General features: G+C 44.7%; 1 protein-coding gene across 25 annotated transcripts in view; it reads left to right on the top strand.

The window, feature by feature from the left end:
• The window catches only part of SOX5 (SRY-box transcription factor 5), a 608,636-nt gene extending 594,379 nt beyond the window's left edge, over positions 1-14,257 (top strand). For 22 of the 25 annotated variants that reach the window (XM_071417998.1, XM_071418001.1, XM_071417994.1 and 19 more), the window contains 2 exons: positions 4,259-4,475; positions 8,750-9,581. In XM_071417998.1, the coding sequence (XP_071274099.1) occupies positions 4,259-4,475; positions 8,750-9,053 (521 nt within the window). In that variant the 3' untranslated portion in view covers positions 9,054-9,581. Of the gene's footprint in view, positions 1-4,258; positions 4,476-8,245; positions 8,295-8,749; positions 12,458-12,488 lie in introns of those variants that run through there. The other 3 variants (XR_011677034.1, XR_011677035.1, XM_071418009.1) reach the window with 3 other exon arrangements.
• The last annotated feature ends 1,397 nt before the right edge of the window (positions 14,258-15,654 follow it).

Genomic DNA, 15,654 nt, shown 5'->3' with positions numbered 1-15,654 from the left:
GTGTTCTGTCCAAAGTTACTCCTCTGTACTGTGCTGGAGGATGCAGTAGGTGCCAGTGAGGCTCACTGAGGCCAGTGAATTACATCTCAGCAGAAAAATAATATATCTGCAACCAAATTAGAAAGATTTTTTTTTTACCAATAAAAACAGCTACAGGACCTAACCATCCTTCAGGCCAGTAGCTAAGCAGGGAACATGTTTACCTGTGCTGCAGATCTCACTGGTTTTGCAGGCTGCTCAAGAGATGCAGTGCAGTTTTAATGGCAGCATTAACCAGCTGCAGAGCTGGTAAATATGCCAGGTTTAGACTGGTCAGAGGTTTGAGGCTTCCCTTGATTAGAGTGGTATTATGAAAAGTTAGCAGGGGGCAAGTCGGAACGAGATAAATTGGTTGGAGAAGCAAAATGTATTGCCACGGATGGCAGATGTGATGATATTAACCCATGATTTAAAGGGTGGTACGAGATGATTGGATTAGCTATGGGAACAGGATTAGAAGGCTAAATTGGCTATGTTGATGGCAATAGAACCTTATACTGGTTAAAAGTGATTATACTGGTCAGAGGTGTATGATGTGATTAGCCGGAGGACAGGGCAGTAATAGTTTTGGTCTGGTTCTAAATTGCGAGTAGACCTGGTTAAACCTGTTTTTAAGTAATCAGCCTCAGAAATCTACAAGATCATTCTGAATGGCCCTTTTCATATAGAAAGTACAAAGGGAGCTTGATGTTTTCCCTCTTAACTGATTGTTTTGGATAACAACCTCCGACAGCACGCTGCTAATTCATTCTGCTTAAAACAGGCGCTTGAGCTGGGCTGACATTTTACGCAGTCTCTGGGGATCCTGGTTGACATTTTAAAGGGCTTCTAAGCATTTTATAATACCCTAAAATCTGGTTTTAATAAGCCATTCTGCTGAAATTGTTAACATAAGGAATCACCTTTTACTATTTGGCGCTAGATCAGGGAGATATGGAGACATCTTTTTCTGATTAGATATACAGTAGTTGGAGTAAAATGTGCAAATTCATTACAGATCCTGTTGAGGTGACAGACAGTATAGCTGACTCCAAACTCTCTGTTTTGCTGCCAGATATGGGGAAAAGCAAGGTCTGAGACAGTGAAAGATGATGTTTCTATTTCTTTACAGCATCACATTTGATTTTTTTTCTCATTCTACATGTGCGATAGAGAGGGATGTCCTGGCATCTTCCTTCTTGACAGAAACATATTACAAAGTTCTTCCCTCAGCTGCAAAAGGCCAGGCTTTTGAAGCCAGCAGGGAGCTGTCTGTTAACTGGCACAGGGTGACCAATTAAATCTCACAGTTCAACCAGATATTAGGGTGTCCTTATTAGGAAGCCACAATTTCTCTTTCCCATTTTTCCAGCAGCACTGCTACACGTTGAGGTCACAGAGCTTGTTGTCACACAGAGTAACTTAGATAGCCTTCTACCAGTCCAGGGTCATTTTTATAGTAAAATGAGAGGAGGTGCCCTTCCCAGCACTAGAATTCTCTAGGGATTATGTTTGACACTGTGGTATTATGTTTTGAGCATAAAAATGAGATACACGGATTTGTCACTAAATTCATCTGTGCATACGTTTGTCATCCATCTGTTCATTGCAACTTAAACTTGTGGATAATGGTTTTTTTAGTAAATTGTTAAAAAGTGCTAAAATGGGACTGCTGGACCCTGTCAATTTAATAATGCATTGTTTAGATATTTCGGTAAATATTTTAATTAATTTCACTGAGAAATCTACGTAAAGATTTTAGGAAAAAAATGAAGTTAATGACTAGCTTCAGAAATTCTCTTGGAATGTATACATGTTTACATGAATGTGTACTCATACCTATACATTCCACGAAGGGTTTGTCTATGTGAGAATGTTTTTAAACATAAAATCAGCCTGATTCAAGTACTCAGGTTGAAAAATGTCAGTCTAATGCACTGAAAGTTAGAGAATATTGCAAACAGCTGAAAAGTCTTGTCAGAGAAACTTGGCTTAAAAGCAGCAGTGAGCAGAGCTCTGAACCTTGCACGTGTGTGCCTGGAGCACAAGTGTCTGGGCAGGGGTGAGGGCATCTCTCTTCTGCCCTGGACTCAAAGATTTGCCCTCTCCAGATGTGCTGCCAGTCACACACAGCTGTGTGGGCACAGCTCTGGCTGCCCTGGCTCAGCTGAGGGGCAGGAGCTGTGCTTGGTGCTGCAAAGCCTTTGAATTTGGGTTTTTTTCCTAAATACTTGGGCCACCACATCAGGGGGAGTTGTGCTGGAATCCTGCTTGTGGTTTTGCATGCATCCAGGGAGGGGAATGGACTCCTGTTTCATGGTCAAGCAGAAAAGCCCTGCATGCCTGACCCACTCAAAGGTTCCCAGCACGGATGGTGAGCAGGGAGCTCCCTCAGGTTGGTGTGCAGTGTTGTGACAGTCACTGTGTCATCCACCCCCGAGTCCAGGAGGAAAGTCAGTGTCATTTTTCCAGCCACTGTCTTTGCCAGGAAAAGCTGGGAGTAGTTTCTGTGCAGGAGCCCCAAGCTGCTGAGCAGGGTCCTGGTCCCAGGGGTGCTGCCCTGTGTGGCACCAGTGCCCAGGCACTCTGTGTGGCATTAGAGGGGACGTGCAGGAGTTCCAGTCCAGACCCTAAAAGCCATCTAGTCATGCAGTTATGGTGCTGGGCCTAAGCTAATATCAATGCCATTAAACTCCTTCCCATTCCAGGGCTAGTTGGGGGATCTCTGCATGCTGTAAACAGGATGAAAAATTATGGGTTTGAGTTCAAAGCAGTGTTTGCTGAGAAAGGCATGCCCACTGCCCCTTCTCAGGACAAAGACATCACTGTTCATACACTGCTTATCTCTGGATGTGAGGGCAGCTGGTACCAGCTCTTCTCTCTGGAAGCCCATGGAATAAAGATCCAAAGAGTAATGGGGAAGATGGTGTCCCCAGATCCTAAGGGGCCTTTCTAGAGGGAATGAAAGTATTTTCTTTCCTGGGGAAAGGATAACTGTGCTCCCTCTACTGCAAGTCTTGGGGGTACAGTGGGATAAGACCAGCCTGAGGAGCAGCATGAGCTGACCATAAAAAATGAGGAACAAGAGGAAGTCAAGTATGACATATGGCATTATGAACCCATTAAATTGAGAAACTATTCAAACATTTTTCCAGTGGGAAACTTGACTATTTTCCAATAAAGTTTTCTTTCTAGGCCACAGGTTTCACAGCTTGAAGTATTCCTGTTATTTGAAATGTATCTTACCCTGAAGCACTTCTATATTTAATGGAAAAATAAAATGGGGCAACTGATTCCAGAACTTTTACTTTCTGCTCCCATATTATATCCTTTAAGAAATACTAGTTTATAACTTTCAGCAGGCAGTTGAAAACAATTTTGAAGTCTTTAGTATATCCCTATCTCAGATATCCAGGTTAGCACAGTCAGAAATCAGGGCTGCCAGCAATGAAGCCATAGTGCAGCTCCTGGGAGAGATGTGCCAGTAGCCCAGTGCTTTTCCCTTCATGATACAGTAAATTCTTTCAGTTGGGGCTGGCAGTGTTTCCCAGCACTTGGTCCTGGAGTTAAAACCCCACTGACACATCTGGGATAGTTTATAGCTTTCAGAGGCATTGCTTTAGGGTCTTTGCAGGCTCCTGTACCTGACTGCAGAACATTTACAGTCAGTTCCTCTTCTGACCACCAGCCTGGGAGCCAGAAAGACACAGTGTTTGTCAGAAGGATTAGGCTGTGGACTTGGGCAGATCTGATGCCTTGATCCAGCCGTGGATCACAGACAGCAGCACGTGGAGTGGAGCCTTCCATGAGCAGGAGCTGTGAGCAGGCACGTGGCCAGGGGAAATGTGGGGCCACAGCAGAGCAGACTCTGTGTGTCCATCCCTCCAAAGTACACTGCCTTCTTTCCTGGAACAAAGTGTCAGGGTTGCCATTGTCAGGATCGTGGTTTTACTGCTCATCTGAAAGGCTTTGTAAGGTAGATAAATTTCAGTAAAATATTGGGTCAAAATTTCCAGTGCCGCCTCTCTGTGCATCTTGGCCATCCCCAGGACGTTTATGAGTCAAACACAAACAAGAGCAGAACCCTGTCTAGAAGCTCTGACAGATTCCCAGCCTGAAGCCAAATGGCCTTGGGTGTCTTCTTCTGGGTGACCTACTTGTTCCCCTGCCTTGGCAGCGTTTGGGGACGAGTGGCATCTCATCTCTTTTTTTTCTCTTGTTTTCTGTGTTTTGGTGGCAGGATCTCGCTGGAAAGCTATGACAAACCTAGAGAAGCAGCCATACTACGAGGAGCAGGCCCGGCTGAGCAAGCAGCACCTGGAGAAGTACCCAGACTACAAGTACAAGCCGCGGCCCAAGCGCACGTGCCTGGTGGACGGCAAGAAGCTGCGCATCGGCGAGTACAAGGCCATCATGCGCAACCGGCGCCAGGAGATGAGGCAGTACTTCAACGTCGGGTAGGGCACCTCCCACACGCCCCTCCCTTCCAAAAACTAACCAAAATCAGGGGGAAATCTTCATTCTTTATTGTAGTTTATTGGAGAGAGCGTTAGGTGTTGCTGACAGGAAATGAGAGCTGTGCTGCGCAGCAAAGTGTTCCAGGAGGAGGCTGGGCAGCTTCAGGAACCTTATCGTTGGCTCTGCTTTACACTCAACACCTCAGCCACTTGTCTCATTTCCACTCTGATCATGAGAAAAAAGGCTTTAAGATTTTCCAATGAAACTTATTTCTAAAGAAATGTGCCATGTGGGCACAAGCTCCGCTGCCCAGGAGGGTCCCGTAGTGCAGGGGTTTGCAGATGGATGCGTAGCGGTCGTAGCACATGATGGTCAGGAGGGAAAACTCTGCTGAGGTGAAGAACAGAAAGAAAAAGAGCTGAGCAGTGCAACCTGTGTAGGAGATGTCCCTGGTGTCCCAGAGGGAATTGTGCGTGGCTTTGGGGACAGTGGTGCAGATGGAGCCCAGGTCACTGAGGGCCAGGTTGAAGAAATAAGTCTTCTAGTAATAAGTCTTCTAGTAAAGCCTTACAGCCATTAAGAGGCCTCAGAGAGAGTATCTGAAGTAATCTGTGGTAGTGCCTCAGGATCCAAAAGCAAAAAAAGTTGGCATTCAGTAGGATCTGTGGCAAGTGGTCTGCAAAAGGACTGCTGAGCACACTGAACTTGAGCTGAAATATGGACATGGCTCAGTTCATTGATGCCAAGCTGTGTTCCCATCATGTCTGCATTGTTCATTTCTCCTTCCAGAGAGTGTCTTACAGTCCAGCAAGTTAAAGGCTTTCTGTTGAGCAGAAATTTTAAGGCCAGTTCTGATAAACAGCTAATAGATCAGTTTGATATGATTAGAATAAAATATGCCTAGAAGACTAGCATATATTTTCCCTCTGCAGATATTCCTTGGTGTTAGTTACAGCAGATCAAAAAGAATCCGAAGTAATCAAATATTCCACGATATTTCTGTACTCATGTGTGAAAATTAAAAGCTACACAGGGATCCTAAAAAACCAGGCAAAACCAGCAACAAGAGTGACCCCCTGAAATAATGGAATTTGTGTTCTTTTTCATCTGAGTTTGGAATCCTTTCTGTATTAACTGGGTTGCACATCTCTTCAGTTAATGGCTGGAAGTAGCAATAAAGGAGAGAGCATCTATCCAGTGACTGTTAAGTGTCAGCAGCCTGTGTTTTAAACAGCTACAGTGTGCATTGTTAGAATAAGCTGCTCAGCAGAGAAATTTGAGCTGCTTAACCCTGTGGTGCTGGCAGGTCCAGTGATCCCAGTGGTAAGCACTGAAACAAACACAGGGAAGTCAGCCAACATTTGGCATCAAGAGATTAAAAAAGAGGAGGAGGCCTTATGGAAAAAGAATAGGTGGCAACAGAGCCCCCCAAACGCTGCTTATCTGGTTAACATGCATGCCTCATCATGGGGAAAAATTAACCTTGTAACATTCTGCCTACAGAAATTCAGCTTTCCAAACAGGGCTGACATTGAAATCAAGATGTTTCTGGAGGTAATTTGCACTGGGGCAGAACCCAGGGTGAAATCTTTCTGGAGGCAGTTGGCAGAGTGGCCCGTGGCTGCAGGCACCAGTCCCAGCATTGCATTCCTGGTTTAGATGGGTTATTTAGGTGGGTTTAGGTGCCCCATCTGTTGCATCCACCCGTACAGGTCATTTAGGGCTAAACTCCCCAACACCAGCCCAGCTCCTGCCTGGGCACCACAGTAAGGGCTTGGTTTAGCAGGAGCTGTGGCTGCGCTGGAGGCATCCCAGTGGGAAGGACTGGGAATTTTTTAATGTTCCCTATTTCAGTGTCCTCATCTTCAGTGGTAGCGTGTCAGGCAGGGCCTGCTGAGAGCCCTAATACTGTAGTGTCTGAGGACTGCTGCAAGATCCTCTAGGCTGGACATCCCATAGAGGTGGAAAAATACTATTCTTAAATTATTTAATATTTGAAAAGCATTCTGAAAAGCACCATTTAAGTGCAAAGTGTTCCTATTGTTAAATATTAAAACCAATTTAAGTGTGCTGAATCTTGTTGCAGGGATGCTGACTCCAGAAAACAAAAGCCTTCCTCCTGAATTAAGAATAAAATGCAAATTAGATCTGCTCCCTACTTTAGAGCTGTATCTTCAGCTGAGACAGCTTGGATTGTTTCAGAAACGTGGAAATAGGGGCTCTGTGGAGGGAGGCCTTGCTTGGATGGCAGGCAGGAAGTATCTGAAAATGCAGCAAGCAATTCCAAACAAGTATAAAGCTGCTTGGCAGAGGAGAGCCTTTCAGGATCATTGTACTGTGTGAGGCTTACTGTGCAGCCAGGGCACAGGCAGGCAGGGGAACAGGGAAGGGTTTCATTCTTAATTAAGAATGTTCATCTCAAGAGACTCTGCCCTGTCTCCTATGGCAAGGCTTTTCAGTGCAGATGGACACACCGCTGATGACATTACAATGTGCAGCATGTACTGAACAGAATTACTGCAATGGAATTACTTCATGCAGGAAGGCAACAAAAGCAGCATGAATTTTAAACCTCTGGGCTTGTCGGGACTCTGAGGCTTCTCAGGGAAACAAACACTGGTATAACACAGCTAGTGTTCTTGATGCTGAGGGAATTTCTGTGCCCTGGAATAATTCTTCTTTCATTACTGCAGACAGGTTTCCAAGGCTGAGACGCTGTGTAAAGGCATCCTGTAGGAAATTTTCTCAAATGCTCTTGTTGTTTCCTTGCTTTTTATTTATTTTTCAGTAATGCCCGCTTCCGTTTTAAGTCTGCCTTCTCCCAGTTTTATCCACCTTCCTTCAGAGAATCTGCTTTTCACAAGGGCTGCTCCCAGTGGAAGCTCTCACTTTGCAGTGGGAGGCTTTTAGTGACCCATCCTGTAAACTCATCCTGGCTCCAGAAAGCCCACTGTTCCTCTCCCTGGTAATGAGCAGGTCCCTGAAGGAATGTGGAGGAAGCATTGTCTCTGCTCTCTCCTCACCCAGAGGCATTTTCCTGCAGCACCTTCCCGATCCTGTGCAGTCTACCTAGGCCTTGCTGCCTCTCTCCTATTGGCAGTTTATGTCTAGTTACTGTGACTCTAATGTCCACTCCTGATAGCAGGCTGGATTTTTTAAAAGGAAGCTTTTCAAAATACTTGGGTTTTAAGTTGGACCACAGCTGGCAAGCATGTTTATTTTTGGGTGGCACCAAGCTGATACAGAAAAGTTTCCCTCACAAGCAGGCAAGCTGAAGCTGTGTAGGTCAGGTACAGCTAGAGATGGAGTTTTCTTATCAGTGGAGTTGATTTGGGTTTGTTTGTAAAGCATGGCTCAGTGAATTTCAGGTGCAAGAATTCCTGTGCAGGCCCAAGAGTACCCACTGTTGAACTCGCCCTCTTTGTGTTCCATGCAGCTTTCCAACCCCCTGCACTCTCTCCTGTTGTTTTGGTTTTTTAAGGTTTTTTTAAGTTTTTTGATGTTTATATTTTTGTAACGAATTTTTTTAATGTACTTAATGTAAATTATTTATTGTTATGCATTTTTTTTATGGAGGAGGAGAAGTTTGATGGATTGTTGGTTAGTTTAGTCATTGGAGAGGTGGCACTGTCATTTTTCAATTTCCGGCCACTTTTGGAAATCTATGAATATTGAAGTCAGAAATTAAACTTCCTTCTTTTTCACCTTAGAAAGTTGCATGTCCGGGTCACTTTATTTCATGTCCCCTAACAGTGCTGTCTCCCAGCAGGCAACAGGCGCAGCTGCCGCTGTTGTGTACTTAATGTAATAATTTATTGTTTTGTGGTTTTTTATGGAGGAGGAGAAATTCAATGGATTGTTGGTTAGTTAATGTCATTGGAGAGGTATCATTTTTTAATTTACTGTCACTTTTGGAAATCCATGAATATTGGAGTCAGAAATGAAACTCCTTTCTGTTTTACCGCAGGAAGTCGCGTGTCCACGTTGTTTTATTTTGTATCCTCTAACAGCGCTCTCCTCCCAGCAGGCAACAGGCGCAGCTGCTGCTGTTATGTACTTAATGTAAATAATTTATTGGTTTGTGGTTCTTTATGGAGGAGGAGACATTTGATGGATTGTTGGTTTGTTTAGTATCATTGGAGAGGTTTTACTGCCGCTTTTGGAAATCCATGAATGTTGGAGTCAGAAATGAAACTCCCTTCTGTTTTACCGCAGGAAGTCGCGTGTCCAGGTTGTTCCATTTGCCATCCCTAACAGCTCTCTCTCCCGGCAGGCAACAGGCGCAGCTGCCGCTGGCCACGGCGGGCGTGGTGTACCCGGGAGCCATCGCCATGGCGGGCATGCCCTCGCCCCACCTGCCCTCGGAGCACTCGAGCGTGTCCAGCAGCCCCGAGCCCGGCCTGCCCGCGCTCCCCGGCGCCTACGGGCCCAAGGGCGACGAGCCGCTCGTCAAGGAGGAGCTGCAGCCCGACGAGGCCAACGGCGACGTCTACGACGACTACGACGAGGAGGAGGAGGACCCCGATGCAGACTATGGCAGTGACAGTGAAAACCACATGGCGGGCCAGGCCAACTGATCGGGGCCGCCGCTCGCCCGCGGGACTTCAAGGAGGAAAGGAAACGGATCAATCAATAAAGCCCCATCTGGTTTATCCTTGCCAGTGGCCAAGCACATTAACTTTCTCATACACTGACTGTTACTTTAACTGTTAGTCTTAACTAGTTGGGACATCAGCTGACTAATAGACATCAGCCTGCATCAGAGGAAAAAAGGCTCAGAAGAAAGGAAACGAAGACGACGACGACAACAACAGAATGATATAAGCTATGGGTAAAATAATGCCAGTAATTCAGCTGCTATACCCAAGCACTGAAGTCTTACCCGTTGACCTTTTATTATTATTATTTTTTTTTCAAATAAACTTTATGGCTGTTTGTTCTACAATGTTCTAGAAATTCTCACTCAGGTACACAGTGCCAACAAGTGGCTTGTGAATGTGTTTTGTTGTTTTGTGCTACAGTTTAAAGAGAAATAATTTTTTTTTTTTTGGTAATGCACCTGACAGGAAAAAAAAAAAGATAAAATTCCTTTTAACCCCCTCTGTCTCCTCCTCCTCCTCCTCTTCTTCCTCTTCCTTCTCCTCCTCCTCCTCCCTGTCAAATCTGGGTCAGAAGTGTGTGTGTGTGCGTGCCTGTGCGCGTGGCTGGCAAGGAAGGAAGTGGGGAGTCTTTCTGTTAACCCCAACAAGCATTTCCTTTCAAGAGAGGACTTCTCTTCATCAGTTGCACACCATACTGAGTCTTTGAGCAAGTGCCAAATTTGTACTAAAGCGCTGAGCTAGTCCAATTTGCTTTTTTTGGGTTGGTCTCTTCTTGTTTTGTTCTTCTTTGGCTTTTCATTTGCTTCTTGCTCTGTCTTAAGTTAGGACAGTGTTATATCTTAGACAATCCCTTGAAGAACCTGATATACCAGCAGCTGGTGAGATTAGACATATATTTTTGCTTTTGCTTTTGCTTTTTAAAGGAAACTGTAGGTGCTGTTCTCAGGTGAAAAAAAAAAAAAAAGAGAGAGAGAGACATAAGAAATTTAGAGAAAAAATATTTTATGGTCTTGGATTTTCATGTGTGCGTGTTTATGGTACTAATAAGAATAATCTTGGACTATCGTGAGCAAAAAGCATGTTCCAGAATGAAGCCCTGCACCCTCCAAGGGACTTGGTCTGTAAGAACCCTTTACTTTTAGTTTGCACTTCAAGTGGCAGCATAAACAACATAAAAGGCTTGTCCAAAATGGGGTTTGTTCTGCATGGGACACTGGAAATGTTACCAAGTGCTGAGCATCATTAAGTTGCCACCACCCAGGCCCAGTTCTGATGAACTCCTCCCTTCAGGGTGGCTGAGTGCTGATCTCTGATTCAAAAGGCAATTTTTTTTTTCCACTGACTTCTTTTTCTCCTGTGCACTGGCAGAAATTCTTCTTTTACCAGTGGGATGTTTGTGTGGGAAGGAAGGCTGATGGCTGTGAGGAGATTTCCAAATTCCAGGTGGGGTTCCAGGAACTCAGACTGGTGCAGGGCTGAGTTTCCCTCGCTGCTGCCTCTCACAGCTGGAAAATCATTCTCTGTGCTAAACTATTTCCATTCTTGATGTGGAGCACTCCCATGGCTTGGGCAGCATCAGCGTGAGGAAGGGGTCTGGGAGCTGCTCTGGAAGGTCTTGGCATCATGCTGGGGCAAAACCTTCCTCTGAATTGTTTCTTCAGCTGAGGATGCCAACCCTGTGCTGCTTCCCAGTAAATTCCTGTCCCAGAGGGAGCTGCATTGCTGTTGTTATCCCCTCTAAACTTGTAAAGTTAGCCCCACACCCCTCAGTGGCAGTGCCAGCCCAGGCACTCACAGAACCCTGCTCAGCACTGCTTGGCAGCCCTGATTTTGTAATCAGTCCCTCAATCAGGCAAATTCAGCCCTTGGTGCCAGGTGCAGGACCATGAACAGGACAGGTAGGAGGGGGGGATGCCTTTCTTTGCCTCTTGAAATCCCACTTGAAGTGTAACCTGACCTCTGCAGACCTGTGCAAAGCAAAAAGCAAATGCCATTGAACACTTAGGACAATACTCCCATGTTTGGGCATGTGACAGTTGCACCCTGCTACATCTCTTTTCTTTTCTTCTGTTTTCCCCGTTTTGATTTCCACCTCTGCTTTGAAAAATTCTTTTCTATTTTCTCTCTCTCAGAAGATTTGCTCTGAAATTATGCTTGGAGTAGCTGATCATATCCTCCGTGTCAGAGAGGGTTCTTTTCTGTTTGTATTTTATGACTGTGTTGGGGTTTGTTTTTTTTCAGTTGAACTGCCTCTTCTTGCTAGTGTTGAATGGTAATTATAATAATAATAATAATGGTCAGCTGTTCCCAGATTAGTAAATTATGTATAATTTATTTACACCCCCCCCTTTTTTAACTTTATTTTATTCTGTTCTAATTTGGCAGTGCAGCAAATGAAGCTGTTAGGCTATTTAAAATGGATACCCCTCCCCACCTTACCTTTTTATATATATATAAATATATATATATATACATATGAAAACAAATCGCTTCTTCTTCTGCTCACACCATTTCTCTTTCTTTTATTTTAATTTTGGCCCCAGCCATGTCAACTTCTGATGTTTATTATGATGGAGTGAATTAATGGGAGTGTTGTTTTCAATCTTAATTAACTTCTGCTCTCTCATCACTCATTTTAGTTATTTAATTACACCAGTCATCTAGAGCCAATTTTTTTGAAGCACTCTGTTTGGATAAGAAGGAAGAAAAAAAATAGACAATTGTTTTTATATCATTACTATGTACAATGTGAAAACAGATATTTGCTCCTTTTTATTTTATTTTTTTTAAAACGTTCAAATTCGTTCCCTGTCTTTGTGAACAAATGACTTCTGACTCTCGTGGGTTCGCCTCACATTTGCTGGATGCTTGATTTCCACCCCAGTTAAGCTTAGAGACTCTCTGGTTTAACTGTGTCACTCTGGGCCACTTTGTTTTAGCTCCAGGTGGGTGCCAGGGGGGCTTGGAGCAAGCCTTGGGCTGGCAGGGCTGGGTGGGAAGGGGCCCTTGGGCTTCAGTGGGACCAAGCTCCAGCCCTGGATGCCCTGGGAGAGGCTGCTGGGGGCACCAGGGGTGGGCAGTGCCTGCTGTCCCCAGTTTGGTGTCCATGGGCTCCAGAGATGGGACAGTGCCTGCTGTCCCCATCCTGGTGTCCCCAGCCTGATGTCCCCAGCCTGGTGTCCCTGGCACAGTGGGGTCAGACAAAGCCCTCCCCATCTCTCCCAGCTGTCCCCCTGCTCCAGCCAGGGCTGACAATTCCGTGCACATTCCCTTGGAGAGGCTGTGCCCAGCCTGCCCTTCCCTGGGGCTGTGGGAATGGGCTGCTGTAGCAGACTGTCCCCCTCCTCCACCTTTGGGATGTTGAAACCGATGCAGAAATGGTAAAAAGTAAAAAAAAAAAAAAAAAACTAGGCCGAAAAGTAAAAAAAAAAAAAAAAAAACGAGGCCGAAAGATGAAAACATAAATTTTTCAGAGATGGGTCTGGGGTTCCAAACCAGCAAAATGCTTAATATCCATGCTAATGTTTTCTGAGGTCCAAGGATGAGCACCCACATATCCTTCAGCAGTAGAAGACCAGATTTGAAAATAGGGTACTGTTTGTCCCTCTTGAATTTTCTAGGGAAAGAAAACCTAAAAAACAAAAAAGCAAAATAATGCATTTATAAAAATTATCTTGTCTTGTTTCTTTTTTTTTTTTTTTCTTTTTCCTGGGCTCTGTGCCCTGGAGCACGTAGAAAAACCAGGTTAGAAGAGATGAGGATTTATTAACCTAGAAGCTCACGGAGGCCCTGATGCCAGGGTGGGCTCTGTTCCCCTGTTCCCTGGAAGCTGGAGAGGCAGGATGCTCCTGGGGGGCTGCCTGGCACCTCCTCCTGAATGGGGGAAGCCACCGTGCATCCTGGGAGCTTGAGGAAGAGCATCTCCAGCAGTGGGGAAAAGGGGAAAAGAAAGGAAAAAAACTGAGGCACTTGCTTCTAAGCTCAATTAAATAACACAGAGTATATCCTTTTTTCCATTTATTCATGCCTTATATTAGTAAAATAGGATTTTTAAGTGCATTTAACATCTTTATCTAACCGTTCCGCTGTATTAATCAGGCCCCCAGAAAAGAACACTAGCTATTATTATAGCATTTAATTAGTTTTGTAACCAAATCCTCTTATTATGAATGCATATGGAAGAAATTCTTTCTTCGAAGACATTATTTCAAAGATTTGGTTACTGCAGTAGACTGTCTTTAATTAAATCATTTTTTAGAAAGTAAATTGTCTTTAACCTTTTTACAGCACATTTTCAGAGCTTTTTCTTTTTAATCCAAAGAGATGAGCTGTTATTGTCCCCGAAGAAGCCTCTGACATCACATTTGTAGCATCAGAAGTAATTACACTCCGTGGCAATGTAGGTCTGAGCAGGAATTCGTGTGCTGCCAGGAGAGGCAGCTGTGGGGCAGCGGGGCAGGTGTGTGGCACAGGAACCTCCTTTGTCTGACCACTGCTGGTAGAACCATCCCTTGCATTCTGCAGAGAACTCTGTCATTCACTCGATGTGGATCCAAGTGTATCCTCAATTCACAGGGCATGGGCTGTCTGTTTAGCTTGGTTTATATTTACATTTTTTCGACTTTATCTTAACTTGTCAGTTTCCCAGATTGAAGAACGTGTCAAGTTCGTTTTTTTCTACTGACTGATTTCTCTACTCCCCAGTGTTTTTTGTCACTGGTTTGCTGAAACAGTATTTATATAGCTCCATTGGCTCTAAAGCTCTTACTCCTTCTAACGTTTTGGATTTTACAAGTGAAATGAAAATAGAAAAGAAATAGAGACAATCAAATGCCTGGAGCTTAAAACAAAGTATGTGCAACCTACCATCTCACTTGAAATTTAATAAAAGAAATAATTATGTAAATATAACATAGAGTTATAGATTTATATTTTGTTCATAACACATAGTGTAATATAAGTTGTATATTTTCATGTTTTGGTTTTATGTTATCATTCATGCCACAATAAATGAAAAAAAACAGGAGTTGATGTACTCTTTAAAAAAAATACGATGTGGATCGCCACCATCCTGGGTTTTCGGTTTTGGTTTTTGGGTTTTTTGTTTCTTTTGCATTCCCCTTTTTCAGTATTACTGCCCTGCAAGGCACCAATAAAACAGCAAATGTGTTCTTTACCTATCCTGTGGTCTGTTTCCCACTTCTTACAGCAAAGGGCATGCTGGCCAACCTTCCTGCCAGGGGAGCAAAACACCTGGGCTCCAGCAGCAGCAGCAAATGAGATGTAGACTCAGCTTAGCAGGCTGCTCCAGGATTGAAGATTTTCATCAAAGCACAGGACAGAAATCACCTCCCCCTCCAAACCCAGGTGTCAGAGCAGAGAGAAGCTGGTCCTGAGCAGAGTGGTCAGGGCAGTGTGCAGGATGATGGGCAGGGGTTTGCCCCATGCCCCCTGCCCAGGCTGGGTTCCCCCTGAGCCTACTGTGCCCAGGGAATACCCAATGATAAACAGGGACACCGAGCTACAGAAAAAATAGCTCTGCTCAGAGTTAGTCACAATGTCCCAACATGCTGCCTAAACAGTTCATGGAGTTTTGACAGCAGCATATGGCACCAAGTGGGATGAAATGAATTTGTACCTGGTTTTGACAGTAAGTTATTCTGATGGGTGCTTACTCTCAAGTGCCTACGGCTTGACAGATGCCACTCTGTGGTTCCAGATTTCCTGAAGGGAAAAGGCAATATTTGGGGAAGCAGGAGGAGAGCCTATGAACCTGTCCCCACTGCTTTGGTTTGCCAGGCTGGGCTCTGTGCTCTTCCTGTCAGGGAGGTGGCACCTGAGACCTCCCAGCAGCAAACCAGGGACCTGCTCTGGCAGCTCCCTGAGACAGCCAAGAGCACCTGCAGGGCACCTGCCAGTGGCACTGGGAATGGGATTGAGAGGAACCATGTGATGGGGCTCAGGCCAGTAAAGGTCAGGATGGTTTAACTCCTCAGAATCCCTTTTTCTGGTACTGTCAGTGACCTGTGAGGAATGGAGCCCCTCTCTGGTGCTGCCAAGGCCCACACTGCCCACCTGGATCAGCAGGTGAGATGAGTGACTTAGAACATTTTTCTTTTCTTTTTTTTTTCTTTTTTGTTTTCCTTTTTGGTGGGGCTGGTACCTGACAGAAGCAAAAACATTCCCTAAACCTGTGGTGGAAAAATGTCAAGGAGAACCAGAGACAATCTGAGCTAAGGGTACATCTAAACTGTAATATGTGTGGATAAGGCAGGGCTTTGCAAAACCAGGAATGACAACTAGTTAAACCCTGAGTATGCAGCTGAAGTGTAAAAAAAGTTTCTGGTGTCCTTAAGTGATATGGCCCAGCCTTGGGAGTGGTACAAATTCTCTCCCTAGACAAGTTGTGAGGGGGTTTTGCTCGTTTTTTTTTTTTTTTTTTTTTCAAAAACTTCTAAAACACTGCAGCAATTGCCTGTAGCAGGAAGGAAGAAAATGAGGATAATTATGACATTAGACTATTTTAAAAGACAGACGTGTGCCAATTAGCGCGCTCCTCCCCAGAAGGGAGCGAGGC

The sequence above is a fragment of the Agelaius tricolor genome, unplaced genomic scaffold, assembly GCF_023055355.1.
Source record: "Agelaius tricolor isolate 1412-34295 unplaced genomic scaffold, bAgeTri1.0.p SCAF_72, whole genome shotgun sequence".
Classification (NCBI taxonomy): Eukaryota; Metazoa; Chordata; class Aves; order Passeriformes; family Icteridae; genus Agelaius; species Agelaius tricolor.
The sequence above is the reverse complement of the archived record's forward strand: the minus strand, read 5'-3'. Positions and strand labels throughout refer to the sequence as shown.